Source organism: Talpa europaea (genome assembly GCF_964194135.1).
Source record: "Talpa europaea genome assembly, chromosome: 9".
Lineage (NCBI taxonomy): Eukaryota > Metazoa > Chordata > Mammalia > Eulipotyphla > Talpidae > Talpa > Talpa europaea.
Window position 1 is genome coordinate 42,412,277 of NC_140076.1, and position 22,153 is coordinate 42,434,429.

A 22,153-nucleotide genomic window follows, 5' to 3' on the forward strand; every position below is an offset into this window, starting at 1 on the left:
AGTGTGTAGAAGAACTGGGGTGTAGACTGGAGGTATGGGGCTCAGAGGATTCACCAGAGACACAGCGGGGAGAAGAGCAGGTGAATTTACTGAAATACACTGCCAACGGGAGCAGTGGACAAGACAGGAGATTGAACTCAGGCTTAGCAATGCTAGTACAGTGACTTAACCTCTAGGCCAGCAGGAAGGCCCCCGGCACTTTTTTTAAAGTTTAAAGGCACTTAATGTTTTTTCTCATGTAATCCTCACCACAATCCTGAGGGGTGGACAATGGTATTATCCTTATTTTATAGATGGAGAAATTTGCCTCCATTCATAGAATAGGTGTCAGAACAAAGATTCACATTTGGCTGCTTGCCTCCAGAGCCCACAGCCCACCCTCTCAGCACCTGCCCACCCTCCAGAAGAGAGCAAACTTCACATTTCACTGTTCTGTTACCTTGGACATGACCCCCGCACCACACTCAGCATTAGACACACTAAGAATCTGGCATCTGCTTCTGATTTTTCTGAAGAATTATGGGACTGGGGAGGCCTTATTGAGGAACAGTTGCAGTTGTGGTCTGGACCATTATTCCATCAGGTCCTGCTGAGAGACTCTTGGGCACCTCACACTGTTCTTGCTCTATCCTGCTCTAGTCTCTAGTGGTTAGTCCTTTTAATTCCTGCTCATTGCTATGTAAACTTGGTAACTCAAGTTGTGTTAGAGTGTCACCGCCTGGGCAGGAATTGGCTAAGGAGCGCTAACCTTTCCCCTGTGTGCTGTGCATGAACTCTGGGGTGGCTGTGCTGGGGTTCTCTGTCTTAGCCTCATGAACATGCCATGTGGCACTGAGTCTGTCTACACTCAATCCTGCCCTTCCTGGGTAGCTCTGTCCTCTGGGTAGCTGTGCCTATAATCTCTAAGGGTGTGGTGACCCCAGGGCAAAAGGTATCTTCCCCCATTTTCTCAGGAAGAGGAACCTTTTGAAATAGGGTCTGGGCTGATTTAATACCAAAATCTTTGGGTATTTTAACTAACTCTTCCGTGTCCACTCTCAAGCAGTGGAGGTGGTGGTACTTCATTCATTGACGACAAATTCATCAAGCACCTATTTATGTTCCAGGCACTGTGCACTGGGGTTCCTATGATGGCTAGGATGGAAATTTTTCCTGCTTTCATACTTTGCCAGTTTGGAATGAATAAGACTCATGAAGAGGAGATTAGAATTCAATTTAATATAGACTCTGATAAGGCGTAATGGAGAATTTTGAGCACCTACTACTCCAGGCTTGACTGGCTAGGACAGGTTACCCAGTGGACGTGACATCTGTGACTCGAAGGATGACTAGACGTTAGGAAGGTGAAGAGGGTGACAGTCTGGTAGAGAGGAAGGAAAGAGTTTCAAGAAAGAAGGAATAACAAATTTAACAGCCTGCAGGTAGAGAAAGCGTGCGAGGTTGGACAGACCTAGTGAGCTTAGGTTAGCTGAAGCAGAGTTTGAAATAGGGAGGGGTGAGCAGGTGTGGGGTTGTGAAGGGTGGCCACCATTAATTTTTCTGTGTCAGGTACGGACCACTTCTGTTCATGGATTAATCACCGTCACTTGGGTATCTGGTGGCAGTGTACTGAAGAGTCACATTTGTGGAGTTGTGTATGCTGGGAATGATGGATGATCTCAGAGACCTTTGGTCCCTGTTCTAGCCTGCACCATCCAAGGGCCCCAAGTCAGTCATTCTTCTCCCTTCCCCAGGTGGAATCCCTGTTGCCCAAGACACACATAATTTTCCTGCTGCTGCCAGCAGTGTTCTCCACTCCAAAATTTAGAGTCTTTACTCAAGGTCCCCAATGATGCCTCTTTCCCTATCAGCCCTATTGTTTTTGAAATAATATTGGTTTGCAACACTTTATATGATTTAGGAATAGGTTCACACCTATTCCTCAGATGTTTGTCACCGTATCACATCCACCACAGTCCTCCACCCACCATAGGCCACTAGGCCTCTTCCTCATTTTATTTCTGCCCCTTCCTTCTTTACCCCTCTGGTAGCCTCAATTCTATAGTCAGACCTTTAGGGTTTATTTTGGTTAAGTTTTGTTTGTTGTATTATTTCTCCATATTCCACATATGAATGAAATAATCTTGTATTGTCTTTCTCTATCTGACTTATTTCACATAGCATGATCCCCTCCTGTTCCATCTATGTTACTGCAAATGGCAAGAGTTTGCCTCTTTTTTTTTTTTTAACAATTGAGTAATATTCTGTTGTGCATCTATATCTCATCTTAATCTACTCCTGTTTCCTGGGGTGCTAAGGTTGTTTCCATCACTTGGCTATTAAAAATACTATAAATAGTATTGCAATGAACTTGGGAGAGCATATATCTCTTCAAATTAGTGTTTTTCATTCTTTGGGTAGATATCTAGGGGTGGAATTGCTTATTAGGCTTTCTTTTTTTTTTTTTTTTTTAAGATTTATTTATGCAGGGCCTCCCCGGTGGCGCAGCGGTTGAGCGCTGGGTTGCGAAGCTGCCCGCGGCCTCTGCGGCGCCAGTTCGATCCCCGGCTGCTCCCCCACCACTGGAGGAGGGTCCCACATGGTGCGCAGACCTCTCCTGCCTCCTGCTGCTCCCCTCAGCAGTGTACTTCGGTCCTTCTGCCTGCTCTGCTCCCCGCTCTGGCTCTGGTGAATTCTCTCACCCTCCTGTGCTTCTGACTGTACCCAGTGCATGTATAAACAAACAAACAAACAAACAAATAAATAAATAAACATGCCTCAAAAAAAAAAAAAAAGATTTATTTATGCATACAAGAACTAGGGTAAAAGTGAGAGGTGTGGGGGGTGAGAGGATTCACCAGAGACAGAGTGGGGAACAGAACAGGCAGATTGACTGGAATACACTGCTGAGGGGAGCAGCGGGTGAGTCAGGAGAGGACTGCTGCGCCATGTGGGTAGCTCCCTGGCGGGGGATCAAACTTATGATGCAGTGGCTGCGGAGCGCTTCATAGATTGCGTCTTAACCCCTTGCGCCACCAGGGAGGCACTTATTAGGCTTTCTTAAGTCTTCTTTTTTGGTTTTCTAATTGACACTTATCTGAAGATGCATCAAGACCTAAAGATTGGGTCACAGGCTTTTGTGGAGCCTTTCCAAGAGTTGCCCTTTAAAGGTGTCCCTCCCATATTGGAATGACTGAATTCAGACACTGCAAACCTCCAGAATATATTCAACCACCAACAGAAGCATGCACCACCAGGTTCTCTCACCAGTGGCTGACAGCCTCCCTCCCCCACTTTGATTAAGAACAAAACAATAACTTCTGATGTCGGTTAGTATTTTAAAATTCCTTCCAGAGGACCTGGTGATTTTTTTTACCAAAACACTGTTAGGCAGCCTTTGGCCTCTCTGCTTATTACCTAAGTCTGTCACACTCCCAGACTCTCCCTGCATGTTGTTTTTGATTTGCTTTTACTTTTGTCACCTTTTTCCATTACCATTTTAATGTTCAATTTCCATGCTAAGTAAAATAGGTTTTCTGTCCCTGTTTCCTCCTACCTCTCCTCTCAAACACCAATAAAGCCCAGGGGCCGTTCTCACAGATCCTAGTTGCAGGGAGGACATTTTCACTAGTGAAGGCTCTAGCTTCAGACAAGGGCACTAATGAATCAATCATCAGGCTTTTATTAAGTGTCTCTTTGCTAAAAGCATAGCTTTCTCGGCAGCCAGATGGCCCTAGCTCTGCACTCCTGAAGGTAATCTGGACCCAGTCACTAATTACTCTTCTTCCCAGCAGCAGAGAGAAACAGCAATTTTTAAATTGTTTCTATTGATCACAGGACCTTTTCTCCAGAATATCACTCTCTATAAAAAAGGGAATATAATCATTTCTAGTTAACATAGTTTAAAAAAAGTTATAGAAGAAAGGCAGTTTATATAGTGAGTAGGAATACACAATTTGCAGTAAGCAGACCAGGGTGTGAATCTGGGCTTCATCCTGTACTAGCTATGAGAAGAAAGGGAAGTCATTTTGCACCTCAGTTTCTCTTTCTGCAAAATGGAAATCATATTTCACAGATCTATCTATTTCACAGATCTATCTATTTAATCATATTTCACAGATCTATTTCACAGATCTGTTTCACAGATCTATTTGACAGAGGAGGTACTGTTGCTTTTGTTATTAAGAAAGTCATCTGTCTGTCTGATTTTAGACCAATCTGATATATTTTCATCTTTTTGGGGGGTTTCTCCTTTCTCCATACAAGTCCCCATTTTTCTTCAAAGGTGGGGCATGATCTTGCTGTCACTAATACTCTGTCTAACTTTTTATAATTACAGAGAAAATTAAGGTTTAAAGAAGCTGACGTTTTTCTTTCATTTCTCTTTCCTCAATGAGATGACTATGTTTTCTTTATAGAATGATGAGGTGGAGTTTGTTCGAACTGGCTACGGGAAGGACATGGTAAAAGTTCTCCACATTCGACGAGATGGAAAATATCACACCGTTAAAGAGGTGGCAACTTCAGTGCAACTCACACTGGCCTCCAAAAAAGATTACCTGCATGGAGATAATTCAGATATCATCCCGACAGACACCATCAAGAACACAGTACATGTTTTGGCAAAATTAAAAGGGGTATGTGCTTCCTTTTCCTAAGATGCTGCCAGTCTTGATGAAGAATTCACTGTACATGTGGATATTATTTTTTCATTTCAAGTTCCCTTAATTTTTTAAAAAGATTTATTTATTTATTTATACAAGAACAGGGGTACAGGCCAGATGCGTGGGAGGGTGAGAGGCTGCACCAGAGACAGAGCAGGGAATAGAACAGGCAGACTGACGAAATACACTGCTGAGGGCAGCAGCGGATGTGGCAGGAGAGGTCTGTTGTGCCATGTGGGTAACTGGCCTGGAATCAAACTCGGGCTGCAGAGGCTGCAGACAGCTTCACAGCGCTGTGCTCAACTACCTGCACCACCAGGGGAGGCCCAGTTCCCTTAACTTTAAAACCCACTTTTACACTTAAGTCATTAAAAAATTCTTTTTCTATTCAAACATTTGCAACCTCACAGAAAAACTTATGTTAAAAGAAAACATTTCTTTGTTTTCTTTTCTTCATTCTCAACTGACTGCAACATCTTTTAGGCAAAGAAACCTATTCAACAGCTATACATCCCGTTTCTTAATTATCATCACTGGCAAATCAAGACCCTGACAGGATTTCAGGAAACAATATAATACATTTTTGTCATGTATTTCTTGAAGTCATAATTTTTTTCTTTTAGAATGGTGAGCATATGTAGAAGAAAATACTTTTTATTTTCCTGTTGTTATTACAGAAGAAATTTTTAGTATAAGATACATTTTGAAATCTATTAGCCCAACTTTTAATGCCTTCTTGATTTTCTCAACTCCATAACCACTTACTATCTGCGTGTGGTGGTAATTGTACTCTTCAAAGGGGTCTCATAGCTGATAGAATCTCTTTTTTAGCACTTGAGCCTCAGGTTTCTTTATGTGTAAGTGAAGTGTTGTTGGATCACCAGCAGATAATTTTATTTGTGAAAGAAGCCTAAAAAGACAAGAAATGTATACTGGATATCTTCTTTTCTCGTATTTTTGTATGAGCTCTGCATTCAGTGCATGAAATGAATAAGGTAATTGAAATATAATTTCTGCAGGACCTGTCTCCAACCTGAACCTTTCTCTTGCTTAACCAGCATTGCCCAGCAAGCATAGATAGGCCTATGGAAATAGGCATCACTTAAAAAAAAATAAACTGAAAATTGCTTCTGTATTGCCTTGTCAAAAACAGCCTGGTAACAGGTCTGCACTCTGTAAAAGAGCAATAAGGAAAGGACCTGGATATTATAAACAACTTAAATTCATTCTTTGTAGAGAGAGTGACCATATAATTTTTTTATCCAAACCAGGACACTTTTGAGAGTGAGATCAGATCTATTAATAATTATTCTGGAGCAACAGGTATAAACAGATCTGTCCCAGGGAAGCCTGTCCAATGGCCCACCATAATTATCAGCAAAAGCATAAATCGTAACCTATGCTAGGGCCATATAAACATGACCTCGAGATTCATATGAGGAATTTATATGGAAATGAAAAATTGCTTTGTGAGATGGAGAGGTAGGGATGGTCAATAGAATGCCAGTATACAAGACAAGGAAACTTCAGGACCCTTAATTTACACTTTTCCTTAAGAAACTATGATGCCTGTTTGCTGACTTGATAAAGAGACCCTAGAATTGTGGAGTATATTATAATACTGTCTTGGTATTGGTGATGTCTAGCTTGCTGGGAGGAGAATCTGAATGTTAAGTTACTTTTTAGTTCATCCATTGATGAACACATCCTCTTTGCAAAACGGGCTTCTTTGAAAATCAGGATAGAGCCTAGCCTGGTGATGGTGATCTATTTACTACACTTAGAAACTCTGATGAAAAACTGGCATAAGGGTAAGAATGGGGCATTTGCAATTGTATGGGGGAATATAAAAATAAAATTTATTATTTAAAAAAAAAACAAAAAAACTGGCATAAGGACCAATACATTCCTCTCTCAAGATTCTTTCTATGTTTCTCTGATTCTAAAAAGCACTTGATCGAGAAAGAGAGTTCCATGGGTATTTAAATTTTATTTTTATTATTTATTTATTTATTATTTTTAAATAGCTTTATTAAGATACTTCACAAACCATGAAATTCACCCACTTAAAGTATATAATTCGGTGGGTTTTGGTATATTACATAATTAATTTTAATAAGCTGTGGCAAAACATATATCACATGAAATTTACCATTTTAGCCATGGTTACATGTACCGTTCAGTGGCCTTAATTACTTTCACTATGTTGTGTAACTCATCACCACCATCTATTTATAAAACATTTTCGTCACTCCAACAGGTATTCTGTAACCATTAAGCAAAAACTGCTCATTCCTCTCCCCCACTTCCCCCCAGTTCCAGGCAACCTCTAATCTACTCTATTTTTAAATTTTATTTTTAAATGGAGCAAGTTTTTTTGCTCACTAGTGTTTTCTTTTTTTTCTAGATCAAAAGCATAGAAGTCTTTGCTATGAATATCTGTGAGCATTTCCTTTCTTCTTTTAACCATGTCACCCGAGCTCAAGTCTACGTGGAAGAAGTCCCTTGGAAACGTTTTGAAAAGGTTACCCCACTTATTTGTGCTCTAAGTTTAATGAACAAAATTGGCTTTATGACATATGCTGAGAGTTTACTGGAAATGATTTTTTTCCTGATTTTCAGAATGGGGTTAAACACGTGCATGCATTTATTCACACTGCCACTGGAACACACTTCTGTGAGGTTGAGCAGATGAGGAGTGGTAAGAAAATATTTTTCATTTCTCTGACTTTTTCTTCTCAACAACTCTGTTTATTAACACTGAGAGAAACCATAGCGAATTTTGAGGCCTTTTCAATCTGAGGTGGCAGTGAACGTTGTACCTTTAGGTTACATTGAAAAATGACTTATTTTTTATCTTAAAAATATAAAAATAAAACAATATGATACCTTTTACAACAAATTTGAGGGTTGAATGAAGCAGATAATTTTTATTACCTGATTTTGAGGTGAAGGAAAAAAAAGGTTGATAAGAACCCAAATCTCTGAATTTTCTGACCAGTGCTTTTTACATATAATTATAATTATAATAATTTTTATAAAAATATCTAGTAAACAACAATCAAGTTCTGAAATTTTATTTGCATAATAATAAAACCACCTTTATAATTACAATTATTAGGAACTGAGCCTCATTTAAAAGAGCAATAACAATTATATCATTCTTTCTATTTACCATGAAATTTAAAAATTAACTGTGGGTCATATATAAAATATAGACCTTACTAACACTGATTGAAATTTAAAAATTCCTAAGGCTGTCTTCCATTGATTTGTTGAGTTTGCCAGATCAGAGTTCAGTAATAGACTGAGTGAGACCAGGGAGCTCTAAGAAACATGGAACTAAACATGGTAGAAATGTTTCTATTTTAATACAAAATAAACTTTAATGATCATTATAAATTGAGAGTATGAACTCTGAACTCTTTTCTTTTCCTCTCTTCTTCTCTTTCCTGGCTATTCCTTTCTGTTCATTTCCTTTTCTTTCTGTATCTCCTTCTCTTTCTTCCCTACTTCTCTTCAGTCTGAAATTATAGTGACACTTCATAAAAATCAGAAATATTATAAAGGTAATAAAATATAAGTCCCCTCTCATTCTAATTTCTGTTGGATGATGCCTTCCCTTAGAAAGTTCTAATCTAGCTATCATTTAAACTTTGTCACTGTATTAAATTGTAAACACAGCCAAGGCCTTTTCAGTGATTAAAAGTAATGACAGGAGAGGAAATATTCCAATTGATTTTTTCACATCAAGGTCTAATTAACCAAATGACTTTAGAAAAATTGTTCAGAATGTGCTGGACATTGGAGAAAGAAAATTGCAGGCAGAGGAAACAGAATGTATGTGGGTAGGAGGCATAGAGGGGTAGAAGAGGGAAATTAAAAGAATTTGAGTACCAGTCTTATGCTAATTACCATACTGGGCAAATAATTTTATTGTAGAAATGTCAAAGAATTTGAGGAATGGGAGCAAGTCCAAAGGGTCTAGTTAGTAGAATGTAAGAGGCAGGAATGAACATGAAGAGGTTGATTTGGGCTGAATTTTTAAGGGCCTGGTGTACCATACTAACAAGATTGATGTAATTTTGAAGGCAGTTTTGAACAGTGGTGGAGCTGGTAGATCTTGGAATCACTCTACACTGAATTTGAATCTGAGTTCTGCCACTTAATAACTTGATGCCTATGAGCAAGTTATTTACACTACCTCACCACCAATGGTTTTTCATTGGTAAGGTGAGGATAACAGTGTCTTCTGTCAATGATTGTCAAGAGAATTAAAGGAGACAAATGTCAATTTAGCAGAGTACTTGGTACATAGGAAGCACTCCTTAAATGACAGTTATCATTATTATTACTATAGTTATTATTACTGACAAGGAAAATTGAGATCCAGGGAAGATGTGTGTGTGTGTTGGGGAATGCACCAATCCAGAAAGTTATTCAAGAGCCCAGTTTGATTCGACCATTAATTTTTTTAATTTGATAATGAATATTTAGCTATTTTTATTGCAATAACATTGGTTTCCTGACAACGTATTTGATTTAGGGGAATAGGTTCACGCCTCCTTTGATATATGTCACCACACCACACCCCCTCCAAATCACCCATAGTTCTTTACCATATAGATCATTGCACTCCCTCCCCACTTTGTTTTCTACACCCTCCCTCCCCCTCTAGTAATCTCAGTTATGCAATAATATTTCTAGGGTTTATTTTAATTTTGTTTTATCTTTTGCAATGTTTTGTTTCTCTATATTCCACATATGAATGAAATTATGCAGTATTTGTCTTTTTCCTCTTGACTTATTTCACTTAACATAATCCCCTCCAGTTCCATCCATGTTGTCACAAAGAGCGAGTTTGTCTTTTTTGTAGTTGAGTAGTATCCCATCATGTATATATATCACATCTTAATCCACTAATCTGTCATTTGGGTACTTAAGTTGTTTCCATAACGTGGCTGTTGTAAAGAATTAAAACAGTGCTGCAGGGCCTCCCCGGTGGCGCAGCGGTTGAGCGCTGGGTTGCGAAACTGCGCGCGGCCTCTGCGGCGCCGGTTCGATCCCCGGCTGCTCCCCGGCCACCAGAGGAGGGTCCCACATGGCGTGCAGACCTCTCCTGCCGCCCGCTGCTCCCCTCAGCAGTGTACTTCGGTCCTTCTGCCTGCTCTGCTCCCCGCTCTGGCTCTGGTGAATTCTCTCACCCTCCCGCGCTTCTGACTGTACCCAGTGCATGTATAAACAAAACAAACAAACCAGCAAACAAATAAATAAAGCATGCCTCTATAAAAAAAAAAAAATAAAATAAAATAAAACAGTGCTGCAATGAGCATAGGAACGCATGTATTTCTGGTATTATTTTTTTCATCCTTCAGGTAAATTTCCACAAAAATAGAGATGATTGGTGACTTCCACAAGAATATTCTAGCAGAGTATGAGGTGGACATAAGAAATCAGGCTGTTCTTCACACCCTTGTTCTTTCCAGGAATTGCCACAAGTTGTCAATCTGAATTCTAGACAACTGGCTGCTACAGTGTGGAAAACTAGTCACCATATTTAGCCTAAGGCTTTTGCTTTCTGCAGGAGGTTACAGTGCCTCAGGGTATTGCCATCTTTGTGGCTGTGTTCCCAAAGTTCCAGGTTGATGCATCCAGAGTCCAGCCACACACAAATATCAAGTGAAGCTGGCAGGAATCAGAGTAGGGAGCGAAGCATAGGAGCCCTTATATATATGCAGTGTGTGCTTGTGCACAGAGATTGTATGAATGTGTGTTTCTTTCAGTGTTACAAATGTGAAGATAATACTTGTATTCTCCTTTGGAGTGTAGGCTCTATGTTCTTTTGGTAGCAATGTTTGGTTCATCATTTGATTATTATACACGAGCTAAATTTGCAGATATTTTGAGATCAGTCAATGTGTGATCACTGTCATAAAAATTGCCTTTGCATAGCCTTAACTGAATAAAATAACCATCCACATTCTCTCTCTCTTTCTCTCTCCTCCCCCCTTCTCATGCACACACATGCACGCACACACCAATTCACATGGTGAATGCTGTTGCTATAAAGCTCTAAGTAAGGCTTTCGGTGAGGAACTTAGTAGGATGGGGAGAGTTCTGCCCCCTTGAATACATGTACTTACATTCAGCCATGCAGCTCCCCAAATAGACTTTCCCCAACGGGATATGTAAATAGGTTTCTCCTGGTGAATTGGATTCATTCTTATCAATTCAACATTTATAGAGATCCTACCAAATCCTAACCACGAGAACTGCTGTAAAATTAATATTACACTATTTTTTTCTTGTGGATATTTTAGTTACATCAGTAAATATACTTATAGATATTTCAAAGTCTGCTACTTCCATGGGAGAATATTGAGAGAGACAAATAAATTTTGTCACCCAAAAGAATGAGGGCTGGTGTTATGTTTGTGACTTCCTAAGCTGTGCAAAGAGAAGTTAAGTCCTGCATGTGTGGTAGAGACTCATGGTTTAGGTGTTATATGGATCCTCAGTTTTTTCTTCTCATGAGTCTCTGTGAACTACAAGCTTAGTCAAGTCTTGATGTCATCAGAAGGGTTGAATCACTAATTTGAACTAACTTGACTCTCAAACCTCTGTGTTATTTGAATTATAATGCACAATGATTTAAACATCACATTTCTCCCAATCTGATACTAAATATAAAAATTCAGCCAAAGCATAGCTAAGTGGAGAAATGAAAGATGGAGAAGAGATGCCAAATAAGAAATCCTGCCTTTTAGTAGTGAAACAAAGATCCATTGACATGGACAATAGATTAAGAGGTGTCATGCTGAGCAGATGGAAGAAGAGAAATGTGGAAAATAGAAGACCTAGGACAGAAGTGACCACTGCCAAGAAGGCTGTTTGTGTTCTTCTAATATCAAGACTCAGTGCTCCTCAGTTCCTCCAAAAAGAAATGTTCTTGGCAAACACAAGGTCTTTTAAAATCATCTTAATCATTTAACTCATTTTACAAAGCCCAGTTAACTTCCTTCCATCCGGATGATGTCACCTCTCCCCCCTCAGAGCTGCAGGGAAGAAGTTTTCACTCACCCTGTGTGAGCTAAATGGACTCTCAAAGGCAAATGATATTTAATTGATCTTCACTTTTTCTAGCACTTTTTACAAGTTTGAGGTTTTCTACTAGAATGATTTAATATAATTTTAAAATATCCTCCTTTTAGCTATTTATGTCCTTTCTGGGGGTGTTAAATGCGGAAGCAATTATCCTCTTCATGACAGGATTTTTTTCTTGGCTCAGGAGAGCTTTGTGCTTTGTGACACCTGATGCGTAGGTAAGGAGTTGGGCTTGTTTTCTATTAATTCCCAGTGAGCTTCTTTCCCTTAGAGAGCTAAAGGGTAGGATGTATGCTTCTCTGAGAGATAAATCACAATCTGTTAAGTGTGTAGGAGGACACTAAAAGCTAGAAAAGATTATGTTCTAGCAAAGTAAAATGTAAAAATCTTTATTTTGCATTACTCTATAACCATGGCAGAAAAGGGGTGGGGGACGCTGATTAAGTAGTTTCATGGGAAGGAACGTAGAAAAGGACACTCTTTTTGGTTGAATTACTTCTTTTTGGTCTAAATTGGAATCTTTTTTAGACTGTGTGAAGCATCATATTTTTAGTTGATGGGTCCATGAATTTGAAAGGCTCAGGTTCTTAAGTGTTCAGGAAGCTGGGGCCCAGCCAATAGAGAGATAAAATAAGCTCTCTGATTTCATCCAGTATCTAATGTGTGCCAAGGAAGTATTTTTTCACATTCACAGGGAGAGTTATCTGTTGTTGTTTTTCATAGAACAATGAGCGCACCAGAGTAGATGGTTTGTGTTCTGCTAGAACGGTGGCAATAGTTAATTGTCTTTGGGAATGTGAGACATCTTATTCTGTGTGAAATTGAGGTTAAAACACATTAGAAAACACAACTGCTTTCTCCAGTTTCAGATTCCAGCAAGAAAGTAGATCTTTTCAAAGTTGCCTAGTAAGACTGACACGACCCTAAAATAAATATATCTCATCTTAGCATTGGGGATGGAAAGGGATGGTACATCTGAAGTACTTTTCAGAATTCAGTGAGCCTTTGGGAAACATGGGGAATATTTAGAGGTGGTTGAAATTGGTAAGAAAAAGTCGATTATGGCAAAATCATCATAAAAGCCTTAGATGGAGCATTCTACTAAGTTCTTTCTGTGTATTTTCTCAGACATCTATCACTCACTAGGCATGAGGATCACCTCCATTTAACAGATAAGAAAATCAAGGTAGAGGGGGTTAAGTAATTTTTTGAAGGGAAAAGTGCTTGTAAAGAGGAGAGAGGCATGGAGGGCACTGGGTTTGAATCAGTCCCAAGGCTATGGACAAACCACTGTGCAACACTGCATCCCGGAATCCTTGAGAAACTAAGACCATTGGAGAAACAGAAGTCTCATTGACTTACCGGAATGCTAGTGATCAAGGTCAGCTGTCTAGGAAAAGATGAACTGGGGAAAGATTGCCTTTGGTTTTCCATCACTTCTTCTAATCCCCTTTCAAGGGTTGTCACTACTTGTTCTAGCCCGACTCCTGATTGCAAGCCTATGCTTCATTTCTACAGGGTTTTTTTTTTTTTTCCCCCAGGAGTAAATTATAATTTTAATTTCTAAAGACTTAAGGAGTCACACCTTTCGTGAGTCTTTCTATTTCAATAGTGAATTTTTAAGGAATAAAAAGTTTTCAAGGAAAGTAGGAGCCATTTCTAAAAATAATGCTTCAATTTCCATTTCAGATCCATGGAGATGGTACTTTCAGGTTGGAGGTGTCTGAGGCCCCCACAGCACACTGGAAGGGGAGGTGGCAACCTTCTTGACTCCTGGAAAGGAATCAAAGGAAGGAGAAAACATTGTGTGGAGGGGGAGTGATCCAAAAAGGAGGTGGTAAAGCTTGGAATCTCATAATAGGTGCTGTGTTTAAACTCCACCTCTGCCAGTTTTTCAATGCAATGATGGACACATAATTAAAAGTCACCTGTATAAAGAAAATTAACATAATGGAGTTGTGAGGATGAAGTAAGATAAAGACTGAAAAAAAGCAGCAACCAATTGGCATGCTAACAGTCAAATCTTCTTAGTTAAAGCGGACCCCTGACCCCCTCCTATCCCAGGGGAGGGGCTTTGAGAATTGAGTGGTTGGAGGGGTGCAATCATCAAGAAGGGAAGCAGAAAAGATTGGTGAAGACTTGTTTGGAAGGGAAATAGACTAAGTTGTGAGATACTTATTTCATGAAGTGAATCAGTCCTGTTGCACTCACTTGTTCATTCAACCAGCAGATACTTGTTGATGCTTCCGCAGTGCTTTTGCATTTGAAATTTAGACGCACTTGGATCAGCTCTATACTGCATTTAGAAATGCTGATCTTGGAGAACTATGTCTGCATACATTTATAATTTGATAAAACCAGCCAGCTTAAGTCATTGCTGGTATCTTTCTCTTGAATCTTCTTCAGATTTAACTTCCAGAGAGAACTTCAGAATGTGAGACAAAGATTGTTTTATATCTTACTATTTTATCCTGGAACATCTGGCCAGAATCCCTTATTTAATTAGTACCAGTTTAGTAAGAAGATCTAGCACTAGTTACTGGTCATTTCTCTCTGCTATGTGAACATATGTGACTGGGAAATCATCAAACTATTGCATTATGTACCTGTTTCTGAAACTCCACAGCCACTGAGTTAACCACAACCACATTGAAACCACCCAGGTGCTAGAAACCATTGGATTATTAAGATCTCCTCTGGATTTTTTTTAAAAAGATTTATTTATTTATTTATACAAGCACTGGGTACAGTCAGAAGCGCGGGAGGGTGGGAGAATTCACCAGAGCCAGAGCAGGGAACAGAACAGGCAGACTAATGAAACACACTGCTGAGGGGAGCAGTGGGCACAGCAGGAGAGGTCTGTGTCGCACCATGTGGGACCCTCGCCTGTGGCCGGGGATTGAACCGGCACTGCAGAGGCTACAGGCAGCTTCGCAGCCCAGAGCTCAACCGCTGCGCCACTGGGGGAGGCCCTCTTCTCTGGATTTTAATTAAGGATCATGAGTTTCATTTTTGTCCTTAAACTAAGACCATGCACATTATAGTGATGCCTGACATCTACAGCCCCTGACTGAAGATTAAATAAGTCAGGAAATATAGGAATTAGTCTAGACTCACTATGAAACTAAAAAGAGGTGACTTTAGTCATTCTGCTATAACACTGTACTTTGGAGGTTTTGTACCCAATTGTCCCTGAATGTCCTAGCCTCACCAGCCTGTGCATATCTATAAGACCATCGTGATGTTGCCATGGTGATGTTAATTCCTGAAATTTCCTGGTCTTGTAGCTCTATCATTAAAAAACTGCTGGACCTTGCTGGCCAAACTCTTTCCTTCTGATGGCCTGAAGAACGGTCTCACACGTGCTCAGGGAGAAGTTTGCACCCGCCGGCTATAGCTGTAACCCCGGCTCTACTCAGCTTCTGCTGAACCAGTTGCCTGTGCTCTTTGGGAAGAATATTGCTCTCCACAGAGCATCATCCCCTGGGGCTTCCCAGTGAGTCAACTGGCATCATGTTCTCTTCAGGCTTCACTGAACTCTGGAACTACACTATGTCCCACATGGAAAAAAAAGAATCTTCCTTTCCTAACTCTGTACCCCACCTGTCACTTGGGCCTGCTGCTGGAAATGTTCAACACAATCAACAGATTCTTCAGAAAGGGAACTGTTTATTACCCCATTACTTCTCCCATTCATCTCATGAGGTGATCTGAAGAGCTGTAGGCGATACCTACCACCTCCTTCATTGTTTTCAGTTCTGCCCCCTGCCCCCAGGTTCACATGAACCAACTTGTCCTTTTCCATTCAGTCAGTTCCAAAAGCCTTTGCAGCTATCTACTTAGGCAGATCTATACCTTGTGGGTGATAATCTCATCTTCCTATTCTGGTAGGTTCAGCCAGACCCACCCTATTTCCCCGTTCATGAAGTTGTATTGGTTCACTGAGCTCATAACCACAAGATAACTGAGAGCCCATCCGAGTCTGGTGGTGGTAGGAGCCATCAGTCAGTGTAGACAATCACTTGAGGACTACTCTCCACCCCACTCTATCTCCCCCACCCCAAAGAAAAAAGGGAATCATAGTGGCAGACAGAGGAACTGTTCAGGAGGAACTTTTTTTTTTTAAATAAATTTTATTTTTATATTCCCCATACAATTGCAATCCCCTTATTTTGACCCCCATCCCTTCCCTCCCCGCCCCCCACCATCCATAGAGTGTCTCTGGTTCAGAGTTGTTTGATGATTTTGATTTTCACTTTCTTATAGTTATTCATTTTCCTGGTCCCTTATTTAAGTTTTCTAGATTCCTGCTATGAGTGAGACCATCCAGTAATTTTCTTTTTCTTTCTGGCTTATTTCGCTGAGCATGATCCCTTCCAGCGCCATCCATGTTGCTGCAAATTGCATGTGTTGTCTTTTTTGAATGCTGAGTAATATTCCATGGCATATATGTACCACATCGTCTTGATCCAGTCATCTATTTTTGGGCATTTGGGTTGTTTCCAAAGCTTAGCTATTGTAAATAATGCTGATATAAACATAGGGGTGCAGGTGCTCTTTGGAATTGATGTTTCTGTGTCCTTTGGGTAAATACCTAGGAGTGGAATTGCTGGATCATATGGAAGCTCTATGTTTAGTAGGTCCAGAAATCTCCACACAGCTCTCAGGAGGAACTTGTTAACTCATTTCAGTAGGATTGTTTGTTGAGTGAGCTGGAGTTCAAAGTGCAGAAGGTAAATTGGCTTGGGACACACCTGCATGTAGCTGAGAGGAGGACATTCATTTCCTTGGACTTCAATACAACATGGAGGCAAATTCTCTGATTTTCAGTTATCCTAGGGGAGGAGAGGGCAAGGAGTCGAGGTGTATAGACCGAGGAAATGTTACAGGGCAGGGAGAGGGGCACCCCAGAACCCCCAAACCTGCCTGCTCTAAATACGTTCTACCATCTGCCGCATCAAGACAAAACATATAGACTTTTAATGGAAAGGAACTTTAATACAATTAGTGTGTAATACAGAAAAGACAAAATATAGTTTGCAAATCAAACACCCAATGTTACCCATCCCCTCATGGGTAAATGTCTGGCCAAACAGGATTGACCCAAAGCAAGGCCCGGAAGCCAGCCACCAGTCTAAAGTATCTTCTGGCAGGGAACCATGGAAAAGGGTCAGAAACAGCCAGACAAGTCTGGGAGGAAAAGAGCAAAATCAAAATCAAGAGAAAAATTGCCATTGTCAACCTCCCCATGGGTCTCTCACCCACGTCTGTTTCACCCAGTCCAGGACCAAGAAGCAAGCCCATGCGCCTCCTCCAGGTCTCCTTCTGGCTCTCCATCCTGCTTCCTTCCTTCTTCAGTCTCCTCCCCAGCTACCTCATCTCCTTGCTCAGCTCCACCCCCCTTTGGTGGGGCAGGGAACCTGGAACCTCCCCTTTTCCTGGGGACCACCCTGTTACAGAAACAGCAACCCATCCTCATCACTTCGACTTCAGAAGAGACAGGGAGACAGAAAACATGGGCCAGGATGCAGTTTTTGTACAAATATAACATGTCATGTTCTAATGCCCTGGATCCTCAGGACCAGGTAGCAGTAAAAAGGAATTGTTTTGCTTATGACCTCATCCCCTCTTACATTTTTACTTAAATAGGAACTCCTGTCATTCATTCTGGAATCAAAGACCTTAAGGTCCTGAAAACAACCCAGTCTGGATTTGAAGGATTTATCAAGGACCAGTTCACCACCCTCCCTGAGGTGAAGGACCGCTGCTTTGCCACCCAAGTGTACTGCAAGTGGCGCTACCAGCAGAGCAGAGACGTGGACTTTGAGACCACCTGGTATGAGGGTGTGCTGGGGTCTGGTGCTGGCGCAGGTGGTGAGATGGTGTCTGCCCTCTTCCCAAGCCCGGGAATGCATGGAGTCTTTGCTCTGACAGGGAAATTTAGAGGCCATTTGTAGTGGCAGAAAGGCACAGAGCAGAATCTCTATGATCCGAGCAGATGGGTAAAGGAGAATCCTGGAGCCCTGGTGGTGGATTTTTCAGGCTTTAATTGAGTTTTTACAAGGCTGGGGGGCCAGGGGGCCAGGAGGCTGGCAGGCCTCCCACCCCCTGGCGAATCTTCACTCTTTCTGGGCTCTCTTACCTTCTCTTGTAGCCTCTGCTTCTACTTTGCTGCTCTGCTAGTTCTTCTTCTCTTTCTTGTTATCTCTTCTGTTGATTTCTTTGGTGTCCCCGTGATGCCGCCCTTATAAGCCCAGTCTCCCAGCCCAGGTGTGTCCACCTATGCTTGCCCACAGCCTACTCCAGGTGTCCACCATCAGGCATGCATGTAGGAATGCAAGGATCATTCATTAATGTTAATAGTGGGAGGGTGGAAAAGCCTGACAATTTTTTACTTGGCCCACACCATTCAACATCCCCATTGCTCAAAATCCCCCTTTTCTTTTTTTTTTTTTTTTTGGATTTGGAATACCAAAGACACTGGTCTTTGAATTAATAAATCTTCACTTGAATCTTAGATGCTGTTAGCTACAAAACCTTGGAACAGCTAATTTCTGTTTTTAAAATACTTAAATCAGTAGTTCTCAAACATTACTACATATCAGAATCACCTGGAGAGCTTGTTAAAATGCAAATCTCTGGGCCTAGCCTGAGCGATTCTGATTCTGTATGTCTGAGAACTTGCATTTGTTTAACAAACTCCCAGGTGACACCAAAGCTGTTGGACCAGGGGCCATACTTTAAGAAACATGGTCTCAAGTGAGGATAATGATGTTTGGCCTTACTACCTCGTAGTGGATGCTGAGAGGGCTAAACTAGGATAACTAACTTATCTCAGTTTGCCAAGAACTTTCTAAATTTAACACTGAAATTCCCATGTTCCAGGAAACTGCTTGATCCCAGACAAAGTGGGGCAATTGGTCAACCTTGGCTAAACTCAAAATGAGATGGTCATATTCACAGAAGCAATGAATACATGATAAATACCTCAATTGTGTTAAGGCTATGGCTACTGGTTATTGCAAGGGTATGGTACAGTATCCTTGACAAACTGTAATTAGGCCTCTAAAATCCCAGAGTTTGCATTTTGATCAGGTATCTCGTCATCTCATTCCTTAGCTGAAATTCTCTTTGTTAGCAGCTTGTACCCTGCGAAGAACTGGAATCTGCTCTCCACCCCCCCAACTCCCTCCACTGGTATAGTTTTGTTCTGCTCCTTTAATTTTTTGATAAGGGTGAAAACGCTCTAAGAAAATCTTACCTTGATCTTTTTTCCTTTTTAGTTTATAAGCATTCCACATGAGTAGAAAAGAGCCTCGCGGTACTATTAGGACCTCCCACTGAAGAGAGGGAGTTAGTGTGGATACTTGACGTTTAGTATATGAGCTGCTGAAGCCAATGCAGATCCCTTAACTTTGAAGTTCAGATTCCTTATCTATAAGTTGGGGATAATAGTAGCACCTGCCTCCGGCACAGTGAGAGAATTTGATGAAGTAGTCTCATAAAATACTTAGCATAGAGTTTAGTATGTAAGAAAAGCCCTAAATATGTACCAATTCCAGGAACTAGTCAAGCCCATCCCCAAGAGGGTTAGAATTCTTAAGAGTTCACTTCATTGGTTCTTCAAACATAAAGAGAGATATACTAGACACTGGTGCCATGTTATGAAGATCACCTACTGATGCTCAGTACCCTGTGGAATTGTGGTAGTGGGTGGGGGGGAGGGAGGGAGAGAGAGAAAGAAAAATAGAGAGAAGGGAGGAAGGGAAGGGGAGAGGAGAGAGAGAGAGCATGCTCGCACATGGGTAAGGGAATGTGGAATGTGATTTTTTTTGCATTACATACATTATATTAATCTCTTGAATTAATGATATTACATGATATTACCTGTATCTTGAATTACATGATATTAATCAGCAATAAAATTGTTTTCTCGGGGGAAAAGGTTACAGCTTCTTAGTTCACAGTGAATAATTTCTGAAAGATCGTTGTGTGAGAGTCCTCTGTTCTCTTTCTTTTATGTGTTTTAGGGACACTGTTCGGGAAATTGTCCTTGCAAAATTTGCTGGCCCCTATGACAAAGGCGAGTACTCACCCTCTGTCCAGAAGACCCTCTATGACATCCAGGTGCTCTGCCTGAGCCACGTTCCTGAGGTATGCTTTGTCATTTGCCTTTCTGAGAACTGAGAGAACTCATTGTGTCTCCCATCAGGTCTGAGAAAGAGTTGAGGATTAAAATAAGAAAGTGGAAGACACAAGAAATCTGACATCTGTTGTTGTTCAAAAGCTTGATATAGCAAGTGAGAAGAGAGCAAAAAATGGAAAAATCTGTCCAACCTGAAAACACAGACCATTGCTGTAGTTCTTTAGTTTTGTTGAAAATTCTTTGAATCTCTTGAAGCTGCTACACTTGAAGCCTTATATTCAGGAATCTGGAGGAGGGGCAATTAGACCAAGGATCTATATTTCAGGGGGTGCAGCAGATGAAAGCTAGAGAGAGATTTCATCCATTCACCTATTCATCTATCCATCCATCCATTTGATATTATTGAATGATTATCAGGTCTCCATCAGAGTGGGCTAAGGGGCAGAGGATTTAGAGTTGTGAGAGAGAAATTGGCCTGAGCCAGGAGCTGGGCACTGGCACTTCACACACCACCATGTCCTCCGTGGCACTCCAAGGAGTCAGGAAATTTTAAATTAGTAGCTGACTTTCCAGGTTGTTATGAAGGTATATTTGTCAAGTTAGAAGGATAGAACATACTTCACTTAAGATCTTAGCTTGATTTGTAACTTTTACATCTTTAGACATCTGGTATGTGGGCCTCTAATTATATACTCTTACCCCAGGGCCTGCAATGGTAGGGATAGGCCTGGTAAGGAGGGAATGCAACGAAGAGGACTTTAGGAGTTTGAGTGGCCGCAACCAGGAGACAGGTTGAGCGCTGAAGAAGTCTCTAGGTTTCTGAGAAGCTGGTTTCGTATATAGAGGGGAGAAGGGTGGACTGGCAGAAGAGAACAGTGGCAGCAATAGAGGAGCGCAAGAGGCTATCTCAGGGACAGAGGTGGTGCCTGAGTGATAGGCAGTGGGGGAGGTGGGGAGTGACAGCAGCGAGTTAGACTCACAGTCACCCATCTTACACATATTGTGGATTCCAGATAGAAGATATGGAAATCAGCCTGCCGAATATTCACTACTTTAACATAGACATGTCCAAAATGGGACTGATCAACAAGGAAGAGGTAAGATATTTAAAAATATTTAAAGCACAGCTTCCTTCCTCTTGCTCCTCCCTTACCCCTCTTTATAAACTTGGGACTTAACAGCCATTGCTTCTGGAAAATTTATAGTTGCCTCTGATTAGAGCCCTCTTAGACTCCAGGCCTTTTAATACCTGAAGGTGGAGTACTCTAGAAGTGAATGAATGATTACAGAGGAGGGTTAGAAGCCGCAGCCAAATGGAAGACAAAGAAAGAACAGACTGTGCCCGAGGAAACAGCTCTGAGATCTACTTCTCGGAAAAATGCCACACAAGGTCACATTATTCTCCCATCGTGAGGTGACGGGAAGAGGAGAGCAGCTCTCTTTTCATTTTGTCCATCACCTTTAACTTTCAATCAAGTAGTTAATGCACACAACAGGCACAGAAAAGATGAAAAAGTATTTGTGTTTCTAATTGTAGCTTTAAAAAGCAGATGAGGAAGTTCAGTTTTTTGAAAGAAAAACCTAATTGGAAAATGTGTTCACCCTGTCGTATTCTCAGCGGGCTGAGCCAGCGTTAACTGACTAGTTTGACTGATCTCCCGAGAGAAAACCTGTAGTGACCATCCTGAGAAATCAGAATGTCCCTCCCCCCCGAAACCTCTTGCAGAATGGCAAGATTTTTCTATTTGATCCATTCCCGTACAGGCTTCTATAATTTTGGCAGCTTCTTTTAGTGTGTGTAGAGGGAGTGAAATAGGGACATACCATTAATTGAAATGGCTCTGCTACCCTTAAATCATAGCCTTTGGTGAACAAAGGCCAGTGTCCAGAATGTCCTGCATTCTGGGGCTGTGGCCCAGCAGTCACAGCAGCCTTAGTGGTCACATCCCTCTGGCCAGTCCCCTTGTTTCTGTCCTGCTTGTGGCTCCATCATATTCAGTGTCACCACAGATGTAGGTGGAGGCTGCAGAGAGGAGCTGGAATTTAAAGGTTGTGCTTTGATGCCTGGTCTGGCTGAAATAGAATGCTAAGTTGCAAAGGAGAACAAGCTTGATTTACATGCTGTGAGAAGAGAGAAAAAAAAAAAAAAAGGAAAAATCTGTCCATCCTGAAAACACAGGCCATGACTATAGTTCTTTAGTTTTGTTGCAAATTCTGAGTCTCTTGAACCTGCTACACTTTAAGCCTCATATTCAGGAAA

The 22,153-nt window shown here is 41.1% G+C and overlaps 1 protein-coding gene across 1 annotated transcript in view; it reads left to right on the top strand.

The window, feature by feature from the left end:
• The window catches only part of LOC311177136 (uricase), a gene marked incomplete at both ends in the record, with an annotated part of 30,508 nt that overhangs the window by 6,298 nt on the left and 2,057 nt on the right, over nt 1-22,153 (top strand). The window contains 6 exons of the mRNA XM_084242922.1: nt 4,398-4,616; nt 7,051-7,167; nt 7,266-7,344; nt 17,397-17,583; nt 19,778-19,901; nt 20,907-20,990. Of these exons, the coding sequence (XP_084099048.1) occupies nt 4,398-4,616; nt 7,051-7,167; nt 7,266-7,344; nt 17,397-17,583; nt 19,778-19,901; nt 20,907-20,990 (810 nt within the window). The remainder of the gene's footprint in view (nt 1-4,397; nt 4,617-7,050; nt 7,168-7,265; nt 7,345-17,396; nt 17,584-19,777; nt 19,902-20,906; nt 20,991-22,153) is intronic.